The sequence below is a fragment of the Camelina sativa genome, chromosome 20, assembly GCF_030686135.1.
Source record: "Camelina sativa cultivar CO46 ecotype springtype chromosome 20, ASM3068613v1".
NCBI lineage: Eukaryota > Viridiplantae > Streptophyta > Magnoliopsida > Brassicales > Brassicaceae > Camelina > Camelina sativa.
Genome location: NC_141899.1, coordinates 1,186,823 through 1,205,353, shown reverse-complemented (window position 1 = coordinate 1,205,353; position 18,531 = coordinate 1,186,823). Strand labels below are relative to the sequence as shown.

At 31.6% G+C, this 18,531-nt stretch overlaps 1 protein-coding gene across 1 annotated transcript; it reads right to left on the bottom strand.

Moving 5' to 3' along the window:
- Positions 1-8,513: 8,513 nt before the first annotated feature.
- TRM28 (histone-lysine N-methyltransferase SETD1B-like protein) lies at positions 8,514-11,556 on the bottom strand. The gene is made up of 3 exons (XM_010492555.3): positions 10,480-11,556; positions 9,722-9,896; positions 8,514-9,277 (listed from the first exon to the last, which is right to left on the bottom strand). The coding sequence occupies exons 1-3, from the start codon at positions 11,350-11,352 to the stop codon at positions 8,772-8,774; spliced, it is 1,554 nt and encodes a 517-aa protein (XP_010490857.1). The 5' UTR covers positions 11,353-11,556; the 3' UTR covers positions 8,514-8,771.
- Positions 11,557-18,531: the final 6,975 nt, after the last annotated feature.

Below are 18,531 nucleotides of genomic sequence, written 5' to 3'. Positions count from 1 at the left end.
TGTGGGCGAGAGAGAGAGAGAGAGATGTATATTAGATAGATAGATATACAGATCTTTTTGTATGAGATTTTGTATGTATGTGTGTTTTGTAACATGTGTCTCGCTCAGTTTTCATTCATCTCTATCAAATTATTTGAATACATGTGTGCATTGATGTGTGTATTATTCATATATATATATGTATATCAATGTAAGGTTTTGTCTCACTTAGAGACAATAATAGATCGAGGTCCTTCTATTTGAATTTTGAGGTTTACGTTCAATATCTAATAAGATTTGTAGGGTTTAACCAATTATCAGAAGATACTTGTCTTTGGTTCTCTGTATAATTTTTACTATGAACTCTCATTATATGGATAATTGCACTGCAGTTTGCACATGTGACTCCACAATTGTACACCCTTTTTCTAGGATTTATTTTAAAAAAATAAAATAAAAATCTAAAACTATAGCAGTGTGATTGATTACGTAGATATTCAGTTTTATAAACCTACTTCTTATAGAAATAATTAATGTCTCTATAATCATCAGTGTGATAAACTGATATACAAGGGGATAAATTTGTAGTATGGCACGCAGACATAACATGTAAATTTTGAACTATAAGTTATACCTTAAAAATCAATATTTTTTTTACAATATTAGATTTATGACGATTTCGTTGTCATGTTAACCAATTCATGTACCTTTTGTTTTACTTTTCAAATCTGCGATTCAGCTTTTAAAGCTTCGTATTTCTTTAAAAAGTTTCTTCTGCATACACATAACTTTTAAAGATAAAAATTCCAGAGGCATGTGTGTGAATTTATTAGAAATTTTTTAATAGAATTAAGTGGCCGCAATAAGAGGGGGGTCCTCTGAAAATTACCAAATTATTGGCTTTTATGCTCCCCAACATTTCAACCTGTCTAATCCCTAACCATTTGGCTTTATTGTCCTTTTGACACTTTTATTGCTTCAATCCTAATGTTCACTAAGTTTTAATCCCTTCTGATCAATAATTTTCATTTTCGAAACTTCATTCAATAAAATCAAAAAAATTCAAATCCATATTCATATTTAAGAGCTTTTGTAACTATAACTCAAACCCTAAATTTAAACCGAGATCAATGAGTTTTCTTTGTACAAATAGTCAAATATATATAAAACCAACATCAACTTCAAGATCAAATTAATAATACTCAAATGCGCATAAAATCTTCTAACAATTGGCGGTCTGATTTGGCCGTTATGTTCTGAATGTTCCTGTCCAGTTTCATGAATAGATGCTGGGGAGTTAGCGAGATGGAGTAAATGACGTTATTACGTTCATGATAAAACATTAAATTGATTGTGAATGCATATATACATATATATGTGATTGAGTAATGCTTCATAATTCTCAATGGTTAATAGTAGCCATTAAAGTTTAAATAATTAAAAAAAAAAGATCTACCAATCAACTATTAATTAAAAATGTTATCTGATTGAAATTGAATAAAAACAATAATAGTGAAAGTCCGATTTAATTTGCAAATCTCATGAGTCATGACAATATGAGTCATGACAATATGAAGATACATATATATTTGAACTATCCTAATCAACTAAATTCCACAGTAATATTTTGCACATGTCGTAACCCAATGAATCAGAGAGAACGTTTTATTAAAAATAATTAGTGGACTAATGAAGAAAGAAACAAAGATTATGAGAAAAAATAGAATAGCAAAAAGAATAATATTTTATCATATTAAAATGACGTGCTTCAGACACGTGTCACATTCATAACCGTCTATTATTGAGGACCCCTAAAAAGTTTTACCTTTTGTTGACTTGAGACTTCGGGAGACTTCAACAGTCCCTTAACAGACACATACCAACGGCGTCGTTTTGTTCGATTGTGCTTCGTTTATCTAATATTTTCTCTACTCTTTCTCAGTTTCATGATTTTATTTCGATAGAAAGAATCTCAAGAAAATAATTGCTTCATCGATGGCCTCTGGGGACAAATAGACAAGTAGCTAGGGTTTGCATTTGTCACCTACCTACCTATTTATTGTTTCAACACCGCCAAATTAATTGACACCTTATCTTCTTCTTTTTCGTGTCTCTCTTTTTTTTTTTTTTTTTTTTTTTTTCTTGATTTTAAGGAATCTAATTTGAAGAATTAGAAATCATTCATATCTATAGTTATTTTGATACTGCAAAAGTTTCTCACAATTGAACAATAGTATACAAACAAAGCACACCGAAAGAGAAGATTGCTATCTTGAAATATATTTCTACGTACGCAAATTTTATTTTCCAACAACACACAACATAGTTAATGATATATATATTACATTTAAACCGAACTGAAGTTAAAATTGTGACACTGACACAGTAATGTAGATATATTTTCAAACATTCTTAATTAAGTTTTTAAGTGTGGTAAACATATTTTTTGTTATGTGCTAAATGATTGAAATAATAATTCACATTTGGCTAACACGAAACTAGTTATTATATTGTTCTTTAATTTTCTTCGAAAAAGGGCTAACACGAAACTAGTTATTGTTCTTTAACAAAAAAAAAAAAAACTAATTGCTGTTGTATAGATTATGAAACTTTGGAATTTTTTTTCTTATCATAATTCAAATAGTATAATTTATTTTTGAATTCGTAAGAAAATCCAGTTACCTACAAACTGCATTGCGTCATTCATAATATAAGTTTGATACGCGAGTATAATCTGACTTGAACGAACTTCACTTTCTCATAATCACACATGGGTTTGAATGATCCTCTTTTCCCCTTCACAAAATCGAAAGCAGATGATGTATCCATTCTGTCTCTGTAGAAACAATGAGAATGCACTACAAAATATTAGATGTATTGTATCATATAAATTGCATCACACAAGTAAATGATTTATTTTTAAATTGTTTATTTAAAAGTGAAGCAAATATATATGACATAACATCAATTAATTATAAGTGATGTTATAATTATCTAATTTAACATCATTTAGTTAAAACTGATTTACTTTTTGTAAGATTGTATCATTTTTTTAGAATTGATATAAAAAATAAATTTACATCATTTAAATAAGTGATGTATTTATTTATTTTTGGTAAAATCACTTTTTAAACGATTTAAAATTTACGTCAATATAAAACTGAAGTTAAAATTAATTATATTAAAAGAATTTATATACAAATATATTGGTTTTTTAAAACAAAATCAGATATCCTCAAAATCGATTGACAATTTTTTTTTTTTTTTTTTTATGTATTATAACAACTAAAATGAAATAGTTAATATGAATGCTTTCGAACCCTAAAAATATACTTAAAATTGGTATATTTACACCGCATTGACCTATATATATATATATATATATATTGATAGCTCAAGAAGTGGCCTATAATTTCCACATCGTCTAGAGAGGAAGTAGCATGCTTTTGCGCGAAAGTGAGACTAAATCTGAACTCTACTAAGATGGGTCGATGTTATGGACACATGCATGCCATAATTTTTCAAATTAGATTACAATAATAACAGTATGCGGTAGGGCCTTTATTCATTCGTACACTACCATAGTATTCCTACATTGATTTTTAAATCGTACTTTATTACAAATAAAATGTTAGAATTTCTTATTTCTATGAGGGTACAATTTTTAGCTTAAAAAATTATGGAACAAGAGTTTCTATTAATTAATCCCTATCCGATATATGAGTTACGTACCGTCAACTTAATTTCACTTAGTATACTGAGTAGTTATTTCTCAGATTACAACATTAGCCATCGGGATTTTATCATATTCTATGGTTCTTTCTTTATATGAAAATGTCATGATTTTCTTTAAAGCAACCTTTGGTTTTTATTGAAAAAAGGGAAAGTTGCCTCAACCATGATCTGTTTTTTTATAATATATTTTTGTTCTATCATTGAAGATCTATCTCTTTAATTTGTTAACAATATCTATCTTTCCATAGTTGTGTATGAATCAATATATTATATTCCTCAGCAATCATATCGTTTAAAACTTTAAAATTTTAAAACTGAAAGACATTCTTCTCACAAAAGTTGTGGACCACGGTGCAAAATATCATGAATATAGAGAGGTTTTATTTCCAAACAATCAGTCGCTAATGTTACTTAATTAATATTTGACATGAGGTAGCTAGATGCCGACAAACACGTAATGATCATTCCGATTTATTTTAAAAGATATACTCCTAAAGTGAAGATGTAATAATTTCTTTGAAAGGACAAACAAAAGCAATATATATGTACAGTCACATTTTATTTTCCAACTGCCTAAAGATATATATAACGAGGTGTTAACTGGTGTGGAAAGAGAGATGCGCAATCAATTCTTAATATTACAGAAATACCAAAAAAAAATATGGAAGTAAAAGCAGAGTACGTAGAGAGTGATGAAATCATGGACAGTGTATAGTAACTGTAAGAGAAGAAGAGAGTCCTTAATAAGGGAAACATGCTGAACAGAAGAATCTCAGTCTTGCTCACTCAGTCTTTTGTCTTAATCCCGACAAAGAAAACCAAAGAATTAAAAGAAAAGTAATTCTTAAAATCTTTTTAAAAAAACATTGAAAATATATAATTAAAGAGGAAAAATATTAATGAGAGTGTCTGAAACTCAGAGTGGTCAGACCTGATGACTTGCTTTTCACGTAGGTAGACGTTCGATCCATGCAATGTACACATATCTATATACGTGTGTTCATATGTACAGACACAGTGTTTTTTAATTTCCACCATTACTGCTCTCTAACAGTTTCTATATTTATTTAAGATTGGTTGCTAGTAGAATATACGAAGGGGTAAGATTTTTTTTTTTTTTTAAGAATCGAAATATCATTTAAAAAAAAACTATATTAAGGGATAGCTAATATTGAGTTGTATGATGAATGTAAGAAAATAAAATAAAATTGAGTTACATGAAGTGATGGCTGCAACGAAAAGCTGTTGCGTAAACTAGAAGACCAATTTTCTTGTTACATTCCGATAGGTTTTACTTATCAAAAATTCGGAAAATTATAAATATCTTTTTATTATTTTCAAACTAACCTCAGTATATGTGTGCGTTGGAGTCAATTACACGATAAAATACGCATATTAGGTGTTGCAGACTGCAGCAATCGAATGGCCTAATCTCTTACTTCTTTCGATTCACACGTCGTAAATCATGGCGTGATTATGACAACCCTTCGCCAAATATTAACTTATATATATGTCGTTATTCTTTTTATAAAGCGTTTTAATTTATAACTATTTTGTATAAGCGTTAATTATTTTAAAAATCGAAATAACACTCTACAGAGGCATTTAACATCACGGATACTTGACATTTTTCATAATTTATATGTCATTGTAAAGTGTTATTTCAATTATAACACATTACAACTTAAATCTTAATCATGTGTTGCATAAGCGTATAAATGAATGGAATACTACAATTTTTGGAAAGATACATACAAATTGTAGGCTTATAATCGATGTTTGATAAGAGGGGTACATTGATGGATGTCGATAAGAATGTGGGGTCACACCAACCAGCTGGTTTTTGATATTTTTTTGGCTTTTTTCCTTAATATTTAGTTTTGGCTTTTCAGATCAGAATTATTTTCATGAAAATAAAATCAAGGAGGAAAGGTAAAAAGAAAGGTTTTATAGTGCGAAGGCCCATGTTGATGGAAGGTTTGAAACGACGGATGCATGCATTTGGGAACCCTGAAAGTATTAGATTATATACACAATTTGGTATCACAAGTTGAATGATATATATATACTTTCACACTCATTGAGTATATAATCTCCAAAATGTTAAGGTCTTTCCAACCAGTATAAATAATATTATATTTTATGTTAGGTAATATGTAATTCTTAGTTGATTTCACGTACTTCCTAAATTGGTAAAACTTTGAAATGAATAACATTGGATTGAGTTTGGCAGCACTAAAGTATCTAATTTACGATTTGTTTTGTAGGAATTTGTATTGTACTTGGATATCCTGATTTTAAGGTCCAATCGTTTCATTTAATTTCCGTGGTACTTACTTACTCACATATCATACGTGTGTTTTCAGAGTAAAGTTTGTCTTTTTATCAAATAGATTAAGATGATTATGATATAGCTGTTAAAATTATAGGTAAAGACTAAAGAGACGTCCAGTATTGCATAATGTGAAACGAAGATATTGACAACTGGATTGTATGAGAATAAGTTTTTTTTTTGTATTTGTGGTTATAATGGGAATAAATTGATTAGAATAATAAACAGATACAGTATAAGTAAACGGAACTCACACAAGTCCAAAACCCACTTATATATTCGAAAATGGTTTACCTATAAAATGTAATTGTGAAATTCGTACCATCCATCGTATATCCATTAGATTTAACTTGTAATCTTGAGTACTTGAAATTTTGTCATCAAATAATTTTTTTTTTTTTTTAATTATGTATAAACAATAAGATCAAATAGGGTCTGCCATTAACATCGACCTTGAGAATTAGGTAAAGAAGTTCTATATGACTAGATAAGTGAGTCTGGTTGAAAGGGGTAGTGCCGATTTCAAAAGGTAAAACGTTGAAATAATATAAAAAAGGAGAAAGCTATCTAATTTTTTTGAACTTTAGTTTAACAGTATGTAATAATATTTGTGCAAATTAAAGCATACCCTTCTTTTTCATTGCCTTTTTGAATTTTGTTTTCCTTTTATAGATCTTCTCAAGATTTGTTAATAGAACATACACTATCTAATTCTTTTAAAGCATAGTTATTTAAAAATAATTTTGTATATGAATATTTGTTCGATAAATCAAATCGAGAATTCAAAATGTATAGATGATAATTGATATCCCGATTTTGATTGATGTCTGAACTTTACCATTTTTTTTTGTCACCAAATATCATAGTGGTATAACACAAACGACAAAGACTTGTAGTAAAATAAGTAACACAAAGAGATGAAGTGGTTCCCTATATATGGCTTCCCTTTACAAGAAAGTAACCAAAAAACAAACTAGATTGCAAGCAAAGAGTCGTTTGGATGATGTGAAAGAATGGAAGAAGCTAGGTTTCTGTCTGAGACTGATATAGTAAAATCAAATTTTGTGAAAGAATTTAACTTGGTTGAGTTTTGGGGAGATGTTGATTCAATTGTTCTTTCCACGTCATAGCTCATATAGTAGTAATTTGACAAACTAAAAATTAAACGACTGATCATATTATATATATATCGTGGGAATAAGCTAGCTTATGGAATCAATTCAAAGGTTGGTCGATTAATTATTAGAGATGAAATATATTTTGATTTGTGCTGTTGTGGCGGGGGGGCCGTTAGAGAATGATTGACTGTGACCCATATTCACGGGTAATCTCTTATATTATTAAATTATTAATAAACCAAATATCTTCATCACTAATTATCATATAATTATCCAATTATTTGTTAGTTAACTTATAATTACAACCACATAGCAACGCTTGAGCACTACTACCATAAACCTATGCTACATGACCGTTTTTTTTTGTGTCTGTGTGTTCTCAAGTCTAAATAAGTACCTAGCTAATATTAATCGTGACTCTCTTTTTTTTTCGTTCGTAATAAGTTGGCAACTTAATGCAAAATTATTTATTTATAAATTAAAAGAAAAAAAAAAGTTCATTGCAAGACAAAAAAATTTAGAAAAGAATTATGCTTTTTTTTTTGTCTTTGAAGTGGAAGCTCGGAGTGAACTCGATTCGTATGAACTTTTTATTCAGGAAAAAGGGAAATGTTAACCGAGGTGTCAACGACGAAAGAGGAAAATAATAGTGGAGATGTCTTTTTCATAAAGATTATGTAGTATTTTAAACATAGAGAACTATAGTTGATTAAAGACACCTTTTGACTAATTAATTATATTTAATTTTTTTTTACAAAAGAGTAATAAAGACGTCTTCTCTCTAATGCCTGGATCCAGTCAAAATATATATCACCGAATTAGTGCGAATCATGAATCATAAAGAAACATGTAAAATATATACTAAATCAATTCATGTTCTCTCATATTGTAATTTTCTATCAAAGTTTTATTAATCTTTTGTAAAATGATAATAAAATTTTGTTCATCTAGTGAAAAGATCTCTCCATGCTTGACAAATTAGTTGGAGTTTTTTTAATCTGACAACATTGGACCACACTTATTACTTTCGACATCGATCTGAAATTCCTGTCATAGATGTAATAATACTAATATCATTGGTTATATTGGCTCACTCAATAAATGGTCTTCTTCTTTTTTTTTTTTCTGGTATATGATTGAGCCAAATCCTAGTTATACACATACATATACATTTCGTTGAGCTTCTTGGGTATATATATATAAGAGAGGAAAATACCATAGAACGTAAGCTCTTGGGCCTTATAGGTTAAACAGACAAGTGCATTGTTTTGGCCCATAACGGATTTGCTTTGCACCCACTTTACCATTAGGTTAAAAAACTTAAAAAGTTAAAAAGTAAACAATTAATGTTGAAATAAAATCGTTTTGTATCCAAATTTTATCTAATTGTCAACTACAACTACACTGAATCAGAGAACCCGACTCAGAGAGTTTAGAGAACTTCACTGATCCTATGAATTTCTCAGTAACGCATAAGAAATTACACAAAATCTAAATACTCTCTCATCAAACAAAACTTTTACATACACCCCCCCCCCCACCATCCATGATCCATCTAAACAACGCAGGTTAGTTTGTCATTACTTGCGACAGAATCTAATACCGAATCATCGATCTCCGCCGCCAATGTCTTGTGATAATTCTTCAACCAAATCCTCGAAAATCTCAAACTCGATATCCAAAACCGTCTCTGCAACTTCTGCGTCGTTCTTTGATCTCCATAACCCTAAACTCTCTGTTCTGAAATCATGTTCGACCATCATATCTATCGTGTTTGACTCCACGTCTCTCCAAGATCTCAATCTCTCGCATACCCTTTTGGCTACAGCTTCATCGTCAAGCAAAACATTGTCGTTTTGTAATTCCTCTGCTGCGAGGTCCGAGATCAATGCTTCTATGCCTTCGGGAACTTCACTCATGTCTTCAAAGTAAGTTTTTAGAACTCTCTGAGTTATAATCTCACAATGGTAATAAAGACTTTTCATATCTTCTTCCTCCTCCTCCTCGTCCTCCTCGGTCTCTTGCTCTGACATTCTTTTCTCGAGTTCCATGGGATCCAAACCCGCCAGTTGCTCGAATCTACAAAGCTTCTGTAGTAGCAGATGCTTTGCTTCTGTAAAATCCAGATCCAAAAAAATAAACATTAGTTCATTCATACAAAACCCTAACTTAACCTACAAATAAATTACAAAATATGAGAATAGGAAATATACCAATATAACAAAAAAGGAACTATACAGTATACACACAAAAAATGTGAAGTTTCCCAAATCTAATAGAACTAGTCACAAGATTTTAAAACCCAAACATTGTCAGTGAGACACTTTAGCAAAACACTGTGATGTAAACGTCACTGAGACAATCAGACAATTCAATAATAACAAACACTATTGGTGCACGAACACGTTACTGTTCTTTTTTTTCTCGAAATCATAAAATCGTACAAGAAGAGTTTTATATAACCATTTAAGGAGAAATCAACCAATAGTTTGGTAAGGTGGGAAAATTAAATGAGAAGCTCTAAAATTTGAGACAAAAGAGTGGTTCGAAAACGTACTTTGTACAGATCTGAAGCTGGAAGGGATGTTATTGTCATCCATGTGAATGTCTTCGTCATCGTCCTGAAATGGAGGGTCCAAAACTGATACTGGGCTGCACTGTTCTTTATCTTCCTCTTCTTCCTCCATTTCTAGTTTCTTTAGCTTCTCTACTTCATAACTCTCTTTTTTCATCTGTTTAATACAAAATTAAGTACTTTAGATAACTTTCAAGATTATATGCTTAATACTACTGATTGTTTTTGATTGATGGAAAACACACAATACAAAGACTTTGGACTCTATTGCTTAATAATTTTTTTGATAGACAAAAACCAAAAAAAAAACACAAAGACAAGAAAGAGAGATTTGCATGTCAGAGACAAGAGATCAACTTTGTTTTCAACAACACAAAAGGCTGAGTTAATTTTCGAAAAGACGAAATTTACATTTGTCTTCAACTGTTTTTGCATCTTCGAAAACTACCAAACAATGAGTTGCGGGGTATTTTTGTCATTTACTTTTGAACTTTCTTTACTTTGCAGCTAATTCAAACAAACTAAAAATGTCATTAATTACCATTTTTGGAAATATTAGTTTGTATTTTCAAATCTTACTAAAACCCATCCAGTTATTATTATGTTCATCAATTATTTCTTTAGACATTTTTTTTTCCATTTCTAACTAACGAATAATAATGTAATCATTGTTAAATAAAACTCTACCAAAAAAAAAATGTAATCATTATTAAATAATTAATTGTTAGAAAGAGACAAACCTCAAGACAATCGTGGCGTGGAGAAGCCGCAGGTGATGTGAAATTTGGCGTTCTGAAACCACTGTTTGAAGGCATTGTTTGGAGAACAAAATGAAACGGGCTTTCACAATAACGTTTATCTTCTGTCAAATCCTGACCGTTCATCATCATCGCAAACTCATCTGAACCGTTGGATCTGCTGCTTGAGCTAACCGACGTTTCGAAATCAACGTCCCAAGATCTCTCACCGTTTGCAACACTCTCTGACCAAACGCCACTACTACTTGACCTCCACGAGAACTGCGTTTCAGACGCGGTTTTATGCGTTTTTGACGAAACGTTTTCATCTTCTTTGCGTTTGGATTTTCTTGTGACTATTTTACGAACAACCGGAGATTCCCATCTCAACATATCCTTCACCGACGAAGAAACGCGTCCACCGTCTTTACCGTTATTGATTTCGCGTTTCTTTCTGTGCGTTAGCTTCTTTAAAACAGAACCAAATATCCCGAACGCGTTTCCTGCGTTTCGCGTTCTTGTTTTAGACCCTTCCGAGCTCTGTTTCTGTATCCTTACCGCAGCTTCTAGTAGTATCGACGCGGTTCTCGCAGGTATGTTGACGAAGATCGCGTGTTGGGTACGGTTCGGCGACTTGAGTTCGAAGAGTGGAGACTTCTTCGGGTCGGGAGATTCACGTAGAGAGAAGAAACAAGCGTTGCGACAGAAACGCGAGGGAAGTCCACCAGCGTTTTGAGAGATAGGTCTGCGTTTCTTGACCTGTAAATGCGTTACAGGAGGATTGATTTGGCAACGTCGGTCTGAGATGTAACTCTGAAGCTGAAACGGTTCTTGATCTTCTTCAAGAAGATCTTTTAAATGTCTCTGAGACGCCATTGTATCAAGAAACAGAGCAAGAACACCAAAATAAAGAACACAGAACTTTCTCGTGAGTTTATTCAAAAGTTTTAAATTTTGTAATTAAAGTGAAAGTTTCTGGACTCAGATAGAGAGAAGGAGAAGAGAGAGAGGGAGATGCTGATGGTGGTGATTCAAAAATGTGGATGGTTTTAAAAGATCGAGGCAGGCAAGGGGCTGAGTAAATAGTTGTAGGTAGGAGGAGGAAGAAACAAAAATAATTGTATAGTACTCTCTCCGTTTCAAAATATAGGATGTTTTAAGCAAAACACGCATATTAAGAAGTCTTTACTTTTAATAACTTCAACCAATCAGAAACAATACTGCATAATATAAAATACTAAACTAATCTAAAAGTTGCATTGAAATTTGAAAGCATCCTATATTATGAAACAAACAATTTCTCCAAAACATCCTATATTTTGAAACGGAGGGAGTATTAATATTTTTTTGTTTTGTAATGTGTGATACAACAACAAAATAGAAAATAATTTTAAATTCAGTAGGCAAAACCTCAATGTAATAAGAATGGGTGATTTAAGAGCACACCAACAAAATAAAAAAAATAGTTTTAAAATTCGTAGGGGGAACCTCAATGTTATTTTACAAAGGGAAACAAAAATAATAATATTTCTTTAATCGAATTGGTCCCCTTGACTGTAAATATTGATCTTTCTTAATACAGTACGTAATATGTTTCATGTTAATTAGATGTTCTTTATACTTAATGAACATGTGCTAAGAGCAATTTCATAATATCTAATACCACAATAAACTTATTTATATAGTAATATACACACTTACAAAGAAATATATATATTTTTATAAATTTAATAAGAAAAACAAATAAGATATTTACATTTAAAACATAATTTAAGATGAATATTTGTTTTGCTAAATCATCACTCAAAATAATTGATATTTAAGGAACATTATTTCTCTCTGCACACAAGCTTCTTTACTCTCTTAAGTCATTTATAAAAAATTTAAACTCAAAAATGGTCTCTTATTCAAATTTTGGGTGAGTTACTTGATGTCCATATATATTACAGAAGTAGAAAAGTTCAAAAATCCTCCTAAACGAGCGCTTATTTCAATAATAGCATCGAATAGTTGTTTTCATTTTTCACATTTCTGTGAAAACTATTCTTATTTTTTCCTCCAAAGGACAAAAGCGTTGACGATCTCAAAGAGGTAAAGAGTTAAAAAAAAAAAAATACAAACAAATGAAAAAAAAAACACTCGTGAGAAAAATAAAATAGAAAACGACAAAACAGAGAAACACGCATGCCCAATTTATTGTAGGAACTGCATTTTGACTGCATCTACTTTTTGTTTGACGACCCTTTTTCTCACCAGTTTCATATACTGTCTACTAGTATTAAATTATTAATTAAACCAGTCGTTTTTTTTGTTGTTAATTTATTTGTTTTTGCTTCATCAATGTAAATTTTGTGTTCAAAGTTACTTACCACAACCACCCAATCAGACAAAAAGATCTTTTTCTCCCAGACACGATAATCGAGGGACCTTCACCGCAACTTTCCTCCTCCGACGCCGGTAAAAAAAAACCTTGCCGGCGTCAGGACATAACCGGCGTCTCTATTCCTTGTTCTCGCTCTTGCAATCTAGTTTTCTTTTTCGTCTTTTATTATCTTTTTCCCCCCGTTTACCTCCCCCTGACCCTCCCCACCGACATGCATCTAGCCGATCTACAATCCAAAGAGGACAGTTGCTGGTCGGAGTCTTCCAACTCTTTACCGCTTCCAAACTCTTTCTCGGAGATGCCTTTTGAAGACCCTTCTTCTGTCAGATCTGGTTTTCTGATCCACCAAGAGGAGCAACTAAAACAGGTAATCTCGATGGCAGGAACAGATCCTCGTCCATCAGATGTGCCCTGCCTGGTGGAAACGTCGACGGCACACGATGGCTTCCTCTTCCTGGTATCGTCTTCCTGTACCGGAGATTTGAAGCTCCTAGGGTCCCTTTCAAAAGCTTTAAGCCCCGATTCGAATCCCCAATCATCTTTCCTCCCTTCACCGGAGATGTTCGAACCCCTGAATCAGACATCTGCTCAATCCGGCCGCCGCGCAAACTTTCCTCTGCCCTCGACTGCGAAACTAGGTTTCCTGCCGTTGGGCCCATTTCTCCTCGGCCCGTTAAGGTTCTTGAGCCCATTAACAAAAGATGTCGCTTTCGATCTTCCCCTGCTCTCATCCAGGTTTGAGCGGAACTCATATCTCTCATACTCTAGTCAATATGTGTAGGCTTATGGAACCATTTGTTCGAAGACTGCATTTGGAAAATAACCCACCACTGTTGTTAGATTGGTTAGAGATAGATATAGGAAACCTGTTTTTAGATCGAATCATTGATTCTGCTTTGAAAGTTAGAAGTTTGAATGAACTCGGCATTATGATCCAGACCATTTGGCGCTGTGATTACCGATGTATCTTCAGGCCTTCTTCCTCATCACCATGTATGCTTATCGAGACCCCTAAAACGCAATATATCAACTTGTTGAAGTATCCTACAAAAAACCTGAAGTTCAGTGGCATTATGACCCCATCTCCATGGAGTGGGAGTTACCACCGTAGCTATCAGAGTTCCACATCGAAGCATAACATCTCCAGAACCATCACCACCACCTGGGTTACAACCCACCGAATCCCTGCCAAGGCAATGCTTCTGCTTCTGCCCCTCTCCCCGGAGAGTTATTTGGCCCTGATTCACCTCTCAATGTCACTAAGTCATATGACCGTGACTACTTTGTCAGCACTCGGATCCGTCGATGTTGATCAGTCTTGCAACCATGATCTCACCTGTCTCAGCTTGCTTCTTAGTGGCTGTCTCACAGCTCTCTTGGACTATTGCTTGATGTTTTTTATCTTCTTGTTTATGATTTTGGGGAAAGTCTACCTTTGTAATCTCTTTAACTTGTTGAACCTTGGAATCTCAATTCCTTTCCTCTGTATTGTTTCTATTTGAATGAATGGAAACCTATCTTTGATCAAAAAAAAAAAAAGAAAAAAGTTACTTACCACATGATTAGTCTCAAAGAATTGAAATTTAAGATGAGAATGAGATACAGAAACTGCATATGAATTAATGAAATTAAGATTGACGGTTGTTTTCTTGGAGGTTGCAAGAGGACTATGGTACATTGATGTAACTATTAGTGTAACGTTACACTTACATACATATGAACTTCAACATACAGAACAAGGGATAAATACACGAAACGATTTTTTGAAAAGGAAATTCAAATTTTTACAATTGGAAAAGTACGTAACAACAGCAAAAATAACTTTAAAAATTGTGGGTTTTACAGTGCTCCTCGTGTCGTGCGTAGAGATTGGCCAGAAAAAAAGGGACACGGTACAAGCATTTTATAATAGCTTTCATATTTTCATTTTGATTGGTTACTCTGATACTCTCTCACAGACACATCAACTTTAATTTAAAATGAAAGAAGAAATAAAAAAAAAACTTTTCGTAAACTTCTGTCTTTTGAAAAGAAGTAATTATATGATTGTGTTTCTGAGAATGGTAATTTTAATAAAGTTGATTACAGTTATTTCCTCATATAGTTCCCAGATATATATTAAGGTCAGAGCAACGCGTGCCTTCCTTTATTTCCTTCAATCACTTTCTGCTTCTCTAGCTAGTGGTGGTGGGGGGTGGGGTTTTCTCTTTTCTCTCTAATAAAATCGATTTTTTTTGGATGATTTTTTTTTTCTTTTTTTTTTTTTTTCAAATTGAAAACTTGTGTAGGTCAAAAGTTAAAATAGTATGATGTATTTCAAAAAGATGTTTGGTTTTTTTTAGAAAATAATATACAGATAATTAAAATTTTGGTTTGATTGATTCAGAATCTTGGAATGGAATAACGCAATAGCAAAATCATTGTGTAATTCTATCTATATTTTGTATTCCAATCAGACAGCTTTGCAGAATTATATTTTTTGTTCTCTTTATACTGTTCTGTAACTTTCATAGCAATGCAAAAGAAGTAAAAAATAATAATATTGGCATTCAAAATTTTCTGCAGTTCAATACTTTTTCTTGTATTTTTTAATGTATATTCTAAAGTTAAAATTCTTTTCTTAGGATTAAAAGTTAAGGTTTTACTGTATGGAGCCATTGGGTTTGCGTGAAAAGGTCCAGCTTTTCATAATGGTCTTTTAGATTCGCATGAATAAACATAAAACTGTTGTAATTAACACGTTTAATTACCCAAGAAAATCTGAGATAAGCGAATTCCCATTCCATAAAACTATATACAAGTTGAGAGTATCCTAGGCAGATATGAAATTTTGTCATAAATATTAGAAAAAATCTATCACTTCATTGTAATAGTAGTTTGGCATTTGTTTCATGGGTCCAGGTTTGAGTTAGAAGTATTGTCGTTACGATTTTTTTAAAAATTATTTATTGTTAAAAATTATCTATATGATAAAACATTTGATTTTTCACATATGTCGTAATTTCGGATAGTATTTGGGTCTAAATACTTTGTTTATAGAAAAATTCATCAGTAGAAACTAAAGATGCTGTGGATAATGATGGAAACTAATGATCTTCTGCTCAAAAGCGATTCCTAATGTTTATACAGCCACCCGAAAAAGTGAGTTTTGTAATAAATAAAAAATACCTAATTAATATTTATAAGGAGTTCCATAATAATTGGTTTGTTTTTTTTTGACATTTTGTGAGATCACATGAGTTTCCATTGTCATTTGACGATTCTTAGATAGACTTGACAATCTGTTCATTGTGTTTTGCAAGAATATATTGCAATTTTATAGATATTTACTATTCATGATAATGTAACCAATCGCATGCTTGTAGTCTAGCGATAAAATGGAAGGCAAAGTATGTTCCATGACAGTGGATTGTGAGTGTTCAAGAAATGTTAACATCAATTACTTTCTATGATTAACGTACGAAAGAACATAAAAATGTGTTGAGCCTCAGCCACTACATCTTTATTGGTGGCGTGATGATCAACTTTTTGATTGTGTCACGGTCACAAAGTTTTTTTTGGGGGATATATGATAATCAAACTTGAAATGATTAGTCAGTATGGGAGAAACATTATACTACATATGTTATAATAATTACATGTATTTTATTATACCCAAAAAGTATAGATTGGTATGTTATTATTACATTCCATAGGATAGACAGAAACATTTATAATGTCATTTAACAAAAATCCTAATTATTGTGCTTAACTGGCATAGAAAAAGACAGTTCTATGATTGAGACACTTTACTAGAAAGCAACTTTTCATTAATTATACCAGTGTTTGTATAAATGCAATAAAAATTATACTGACATTATTACAATTTTACAATATAAGTAAAAAAAAAAAACTTCTACACTAAGATTTATAATGACACTTCGAGAGTACTATAATTTTTCCTTCGGATAAAACTTTATGATACATGCTACTCCAATTGTTAAAGTTAAACCAAGTAAATATGAGGCAACTCAAACGCAAAAATTGTTTTAAAATATTGTATATGTAAATAAAAATGTACATCCCTGTGACTCTTGTGTATATACAACTAGACTAAAATGCCTAGATATTTATTTATATGTTAATATAAAATATATGTGAAATGATCGGAGTGGTAGGGAACTATCAACTATATGGATTGTTATTACACGACTCTAGCTACTAATTAAGGTTTGAAACTAAGACAAGTCAGGTAGTAAAACCCCGACAACTTTACAAAGGATAAGTATATAATGAACATAATAAATACTAGATTTTAGGTTTATCTCAAGAACTAATTATTTAGTTATGAATGCAATCACCTTTGTATTTAGGTAAGGTTGGCGCTTCTAGTGGTTGGTGTTTGGTAAGTAGTTTCTCAATATTCTTCTTGTTTTCGCATGTCAAGACAAACTTCGGACATACCCAATTTTATATTGTTATTCTTTTGCCCAACGTTATTTATTTTTTCTTATGATACTTTGGGTTCTCAATTATTTAGTCTAAATCACATGAATAATTTAGTTGTATTTTTTGTTAGGTATTGACCGGCCGGGTAATTAAAACCCAATCCAAATTGTACTCGAACTCGCAGTATAACATATGCTTTTTTGGTGTTACGGATAAAAGATGGCATTGGAACATGTTAAACGAGGCTATCTCGTTTATGACCATTCGGTCCGTTCATATTACATAATAACAAATTAAAAATATATACATTATAGTTTTGTTGTTAATATCCCTGTATTTGATTGGTAATATAATTATATATATTTCGGAATCCAAAACTTTTGTATCATATTCGATTTTTCTTCTTTCTTTACATACTTTTGTGTTTCATCATTAACATTTAACCAACTGTCAATCTTGACATGATCGAATTAATAAAAACTAAAACTCGTACGTCAAAATGTCAATATATTTTACTTTGTACCAAGTTTTGAAAACTCTTACTACATAACAAATCAGCGTAATGACTCACGTTTTACCTACTAACTAAAATATTATGACGCGTGGTAAGAAAATCTAGTGATTCTTATATTACGGTTGTTGTACTATCCAATTTCTTAAAAAATGTTAAATTTGAAGTTAGTTATATATACTCCATAAGAAATAAGTACAGTTTGTCATAATAAAGTGAAGTAATTGATTAAATAGTACTAGTACTTACTTTTATGATTATATCTAGTATAAGACATGAGACATCGATTCATGAATATTAGAAAATCAAATTGGGGTCCATTATTATTATTATTCTTATTATTTTCTTTTGTTTTAATTCAGTCTTTGGTTAGTGAGAGCACCGTCACATTAAAAAAAAACTAAGGACAAGCTACGTGTGCGTCCAGACACACGTGCGTGCGTTTCACCCGTATATCGACACGTGTCAAGTAAGGGTCGGCGTTTTGTTCAGCCGCTTGTTATGGACGTCCATAATTCGCGGTTTGGTGACGTGGCCTGTTTCTTTCATTGGATTCTTTTTCTTTCGCGTTTTTCCTCTTTTTTTGTTTTGGGAAAATGACTATTTAATACTTGTAATTTTAAAAAAGGAATTTTTACCTCTACAAATTCTTAGTGCCAATTTAAATATATACTCTAATAAAATTCAAAATTCATATATATATATATATATATATATATATATATTTTTTTTT

Excerpts from the sequence above, each read along its gene's own strand:
- TRM28 (XM_010492555.3), bottom strand. The coding sequence starts at position 11,352 with ATGGCGTCTCAGAGACATTTAAAAGATCTTCTTGAAGAAGATCAAGAA. Across the intron at positions 9,897-10,479 it reads CACGCCACGATTGTCTTGAG|ATGAAAAAAGAGAGTTATGA; the intron begins GTTTGTCTCTTT and ends TGTATTAAACAG. Across the intron at positions 9,278-9,721 it reads CAGCTTCAGATCTGTACAAA|AAGCAAAGCATCTGCTACTA; the intron begins GTACGTTTTCGA and ends TGGATTTTACAG.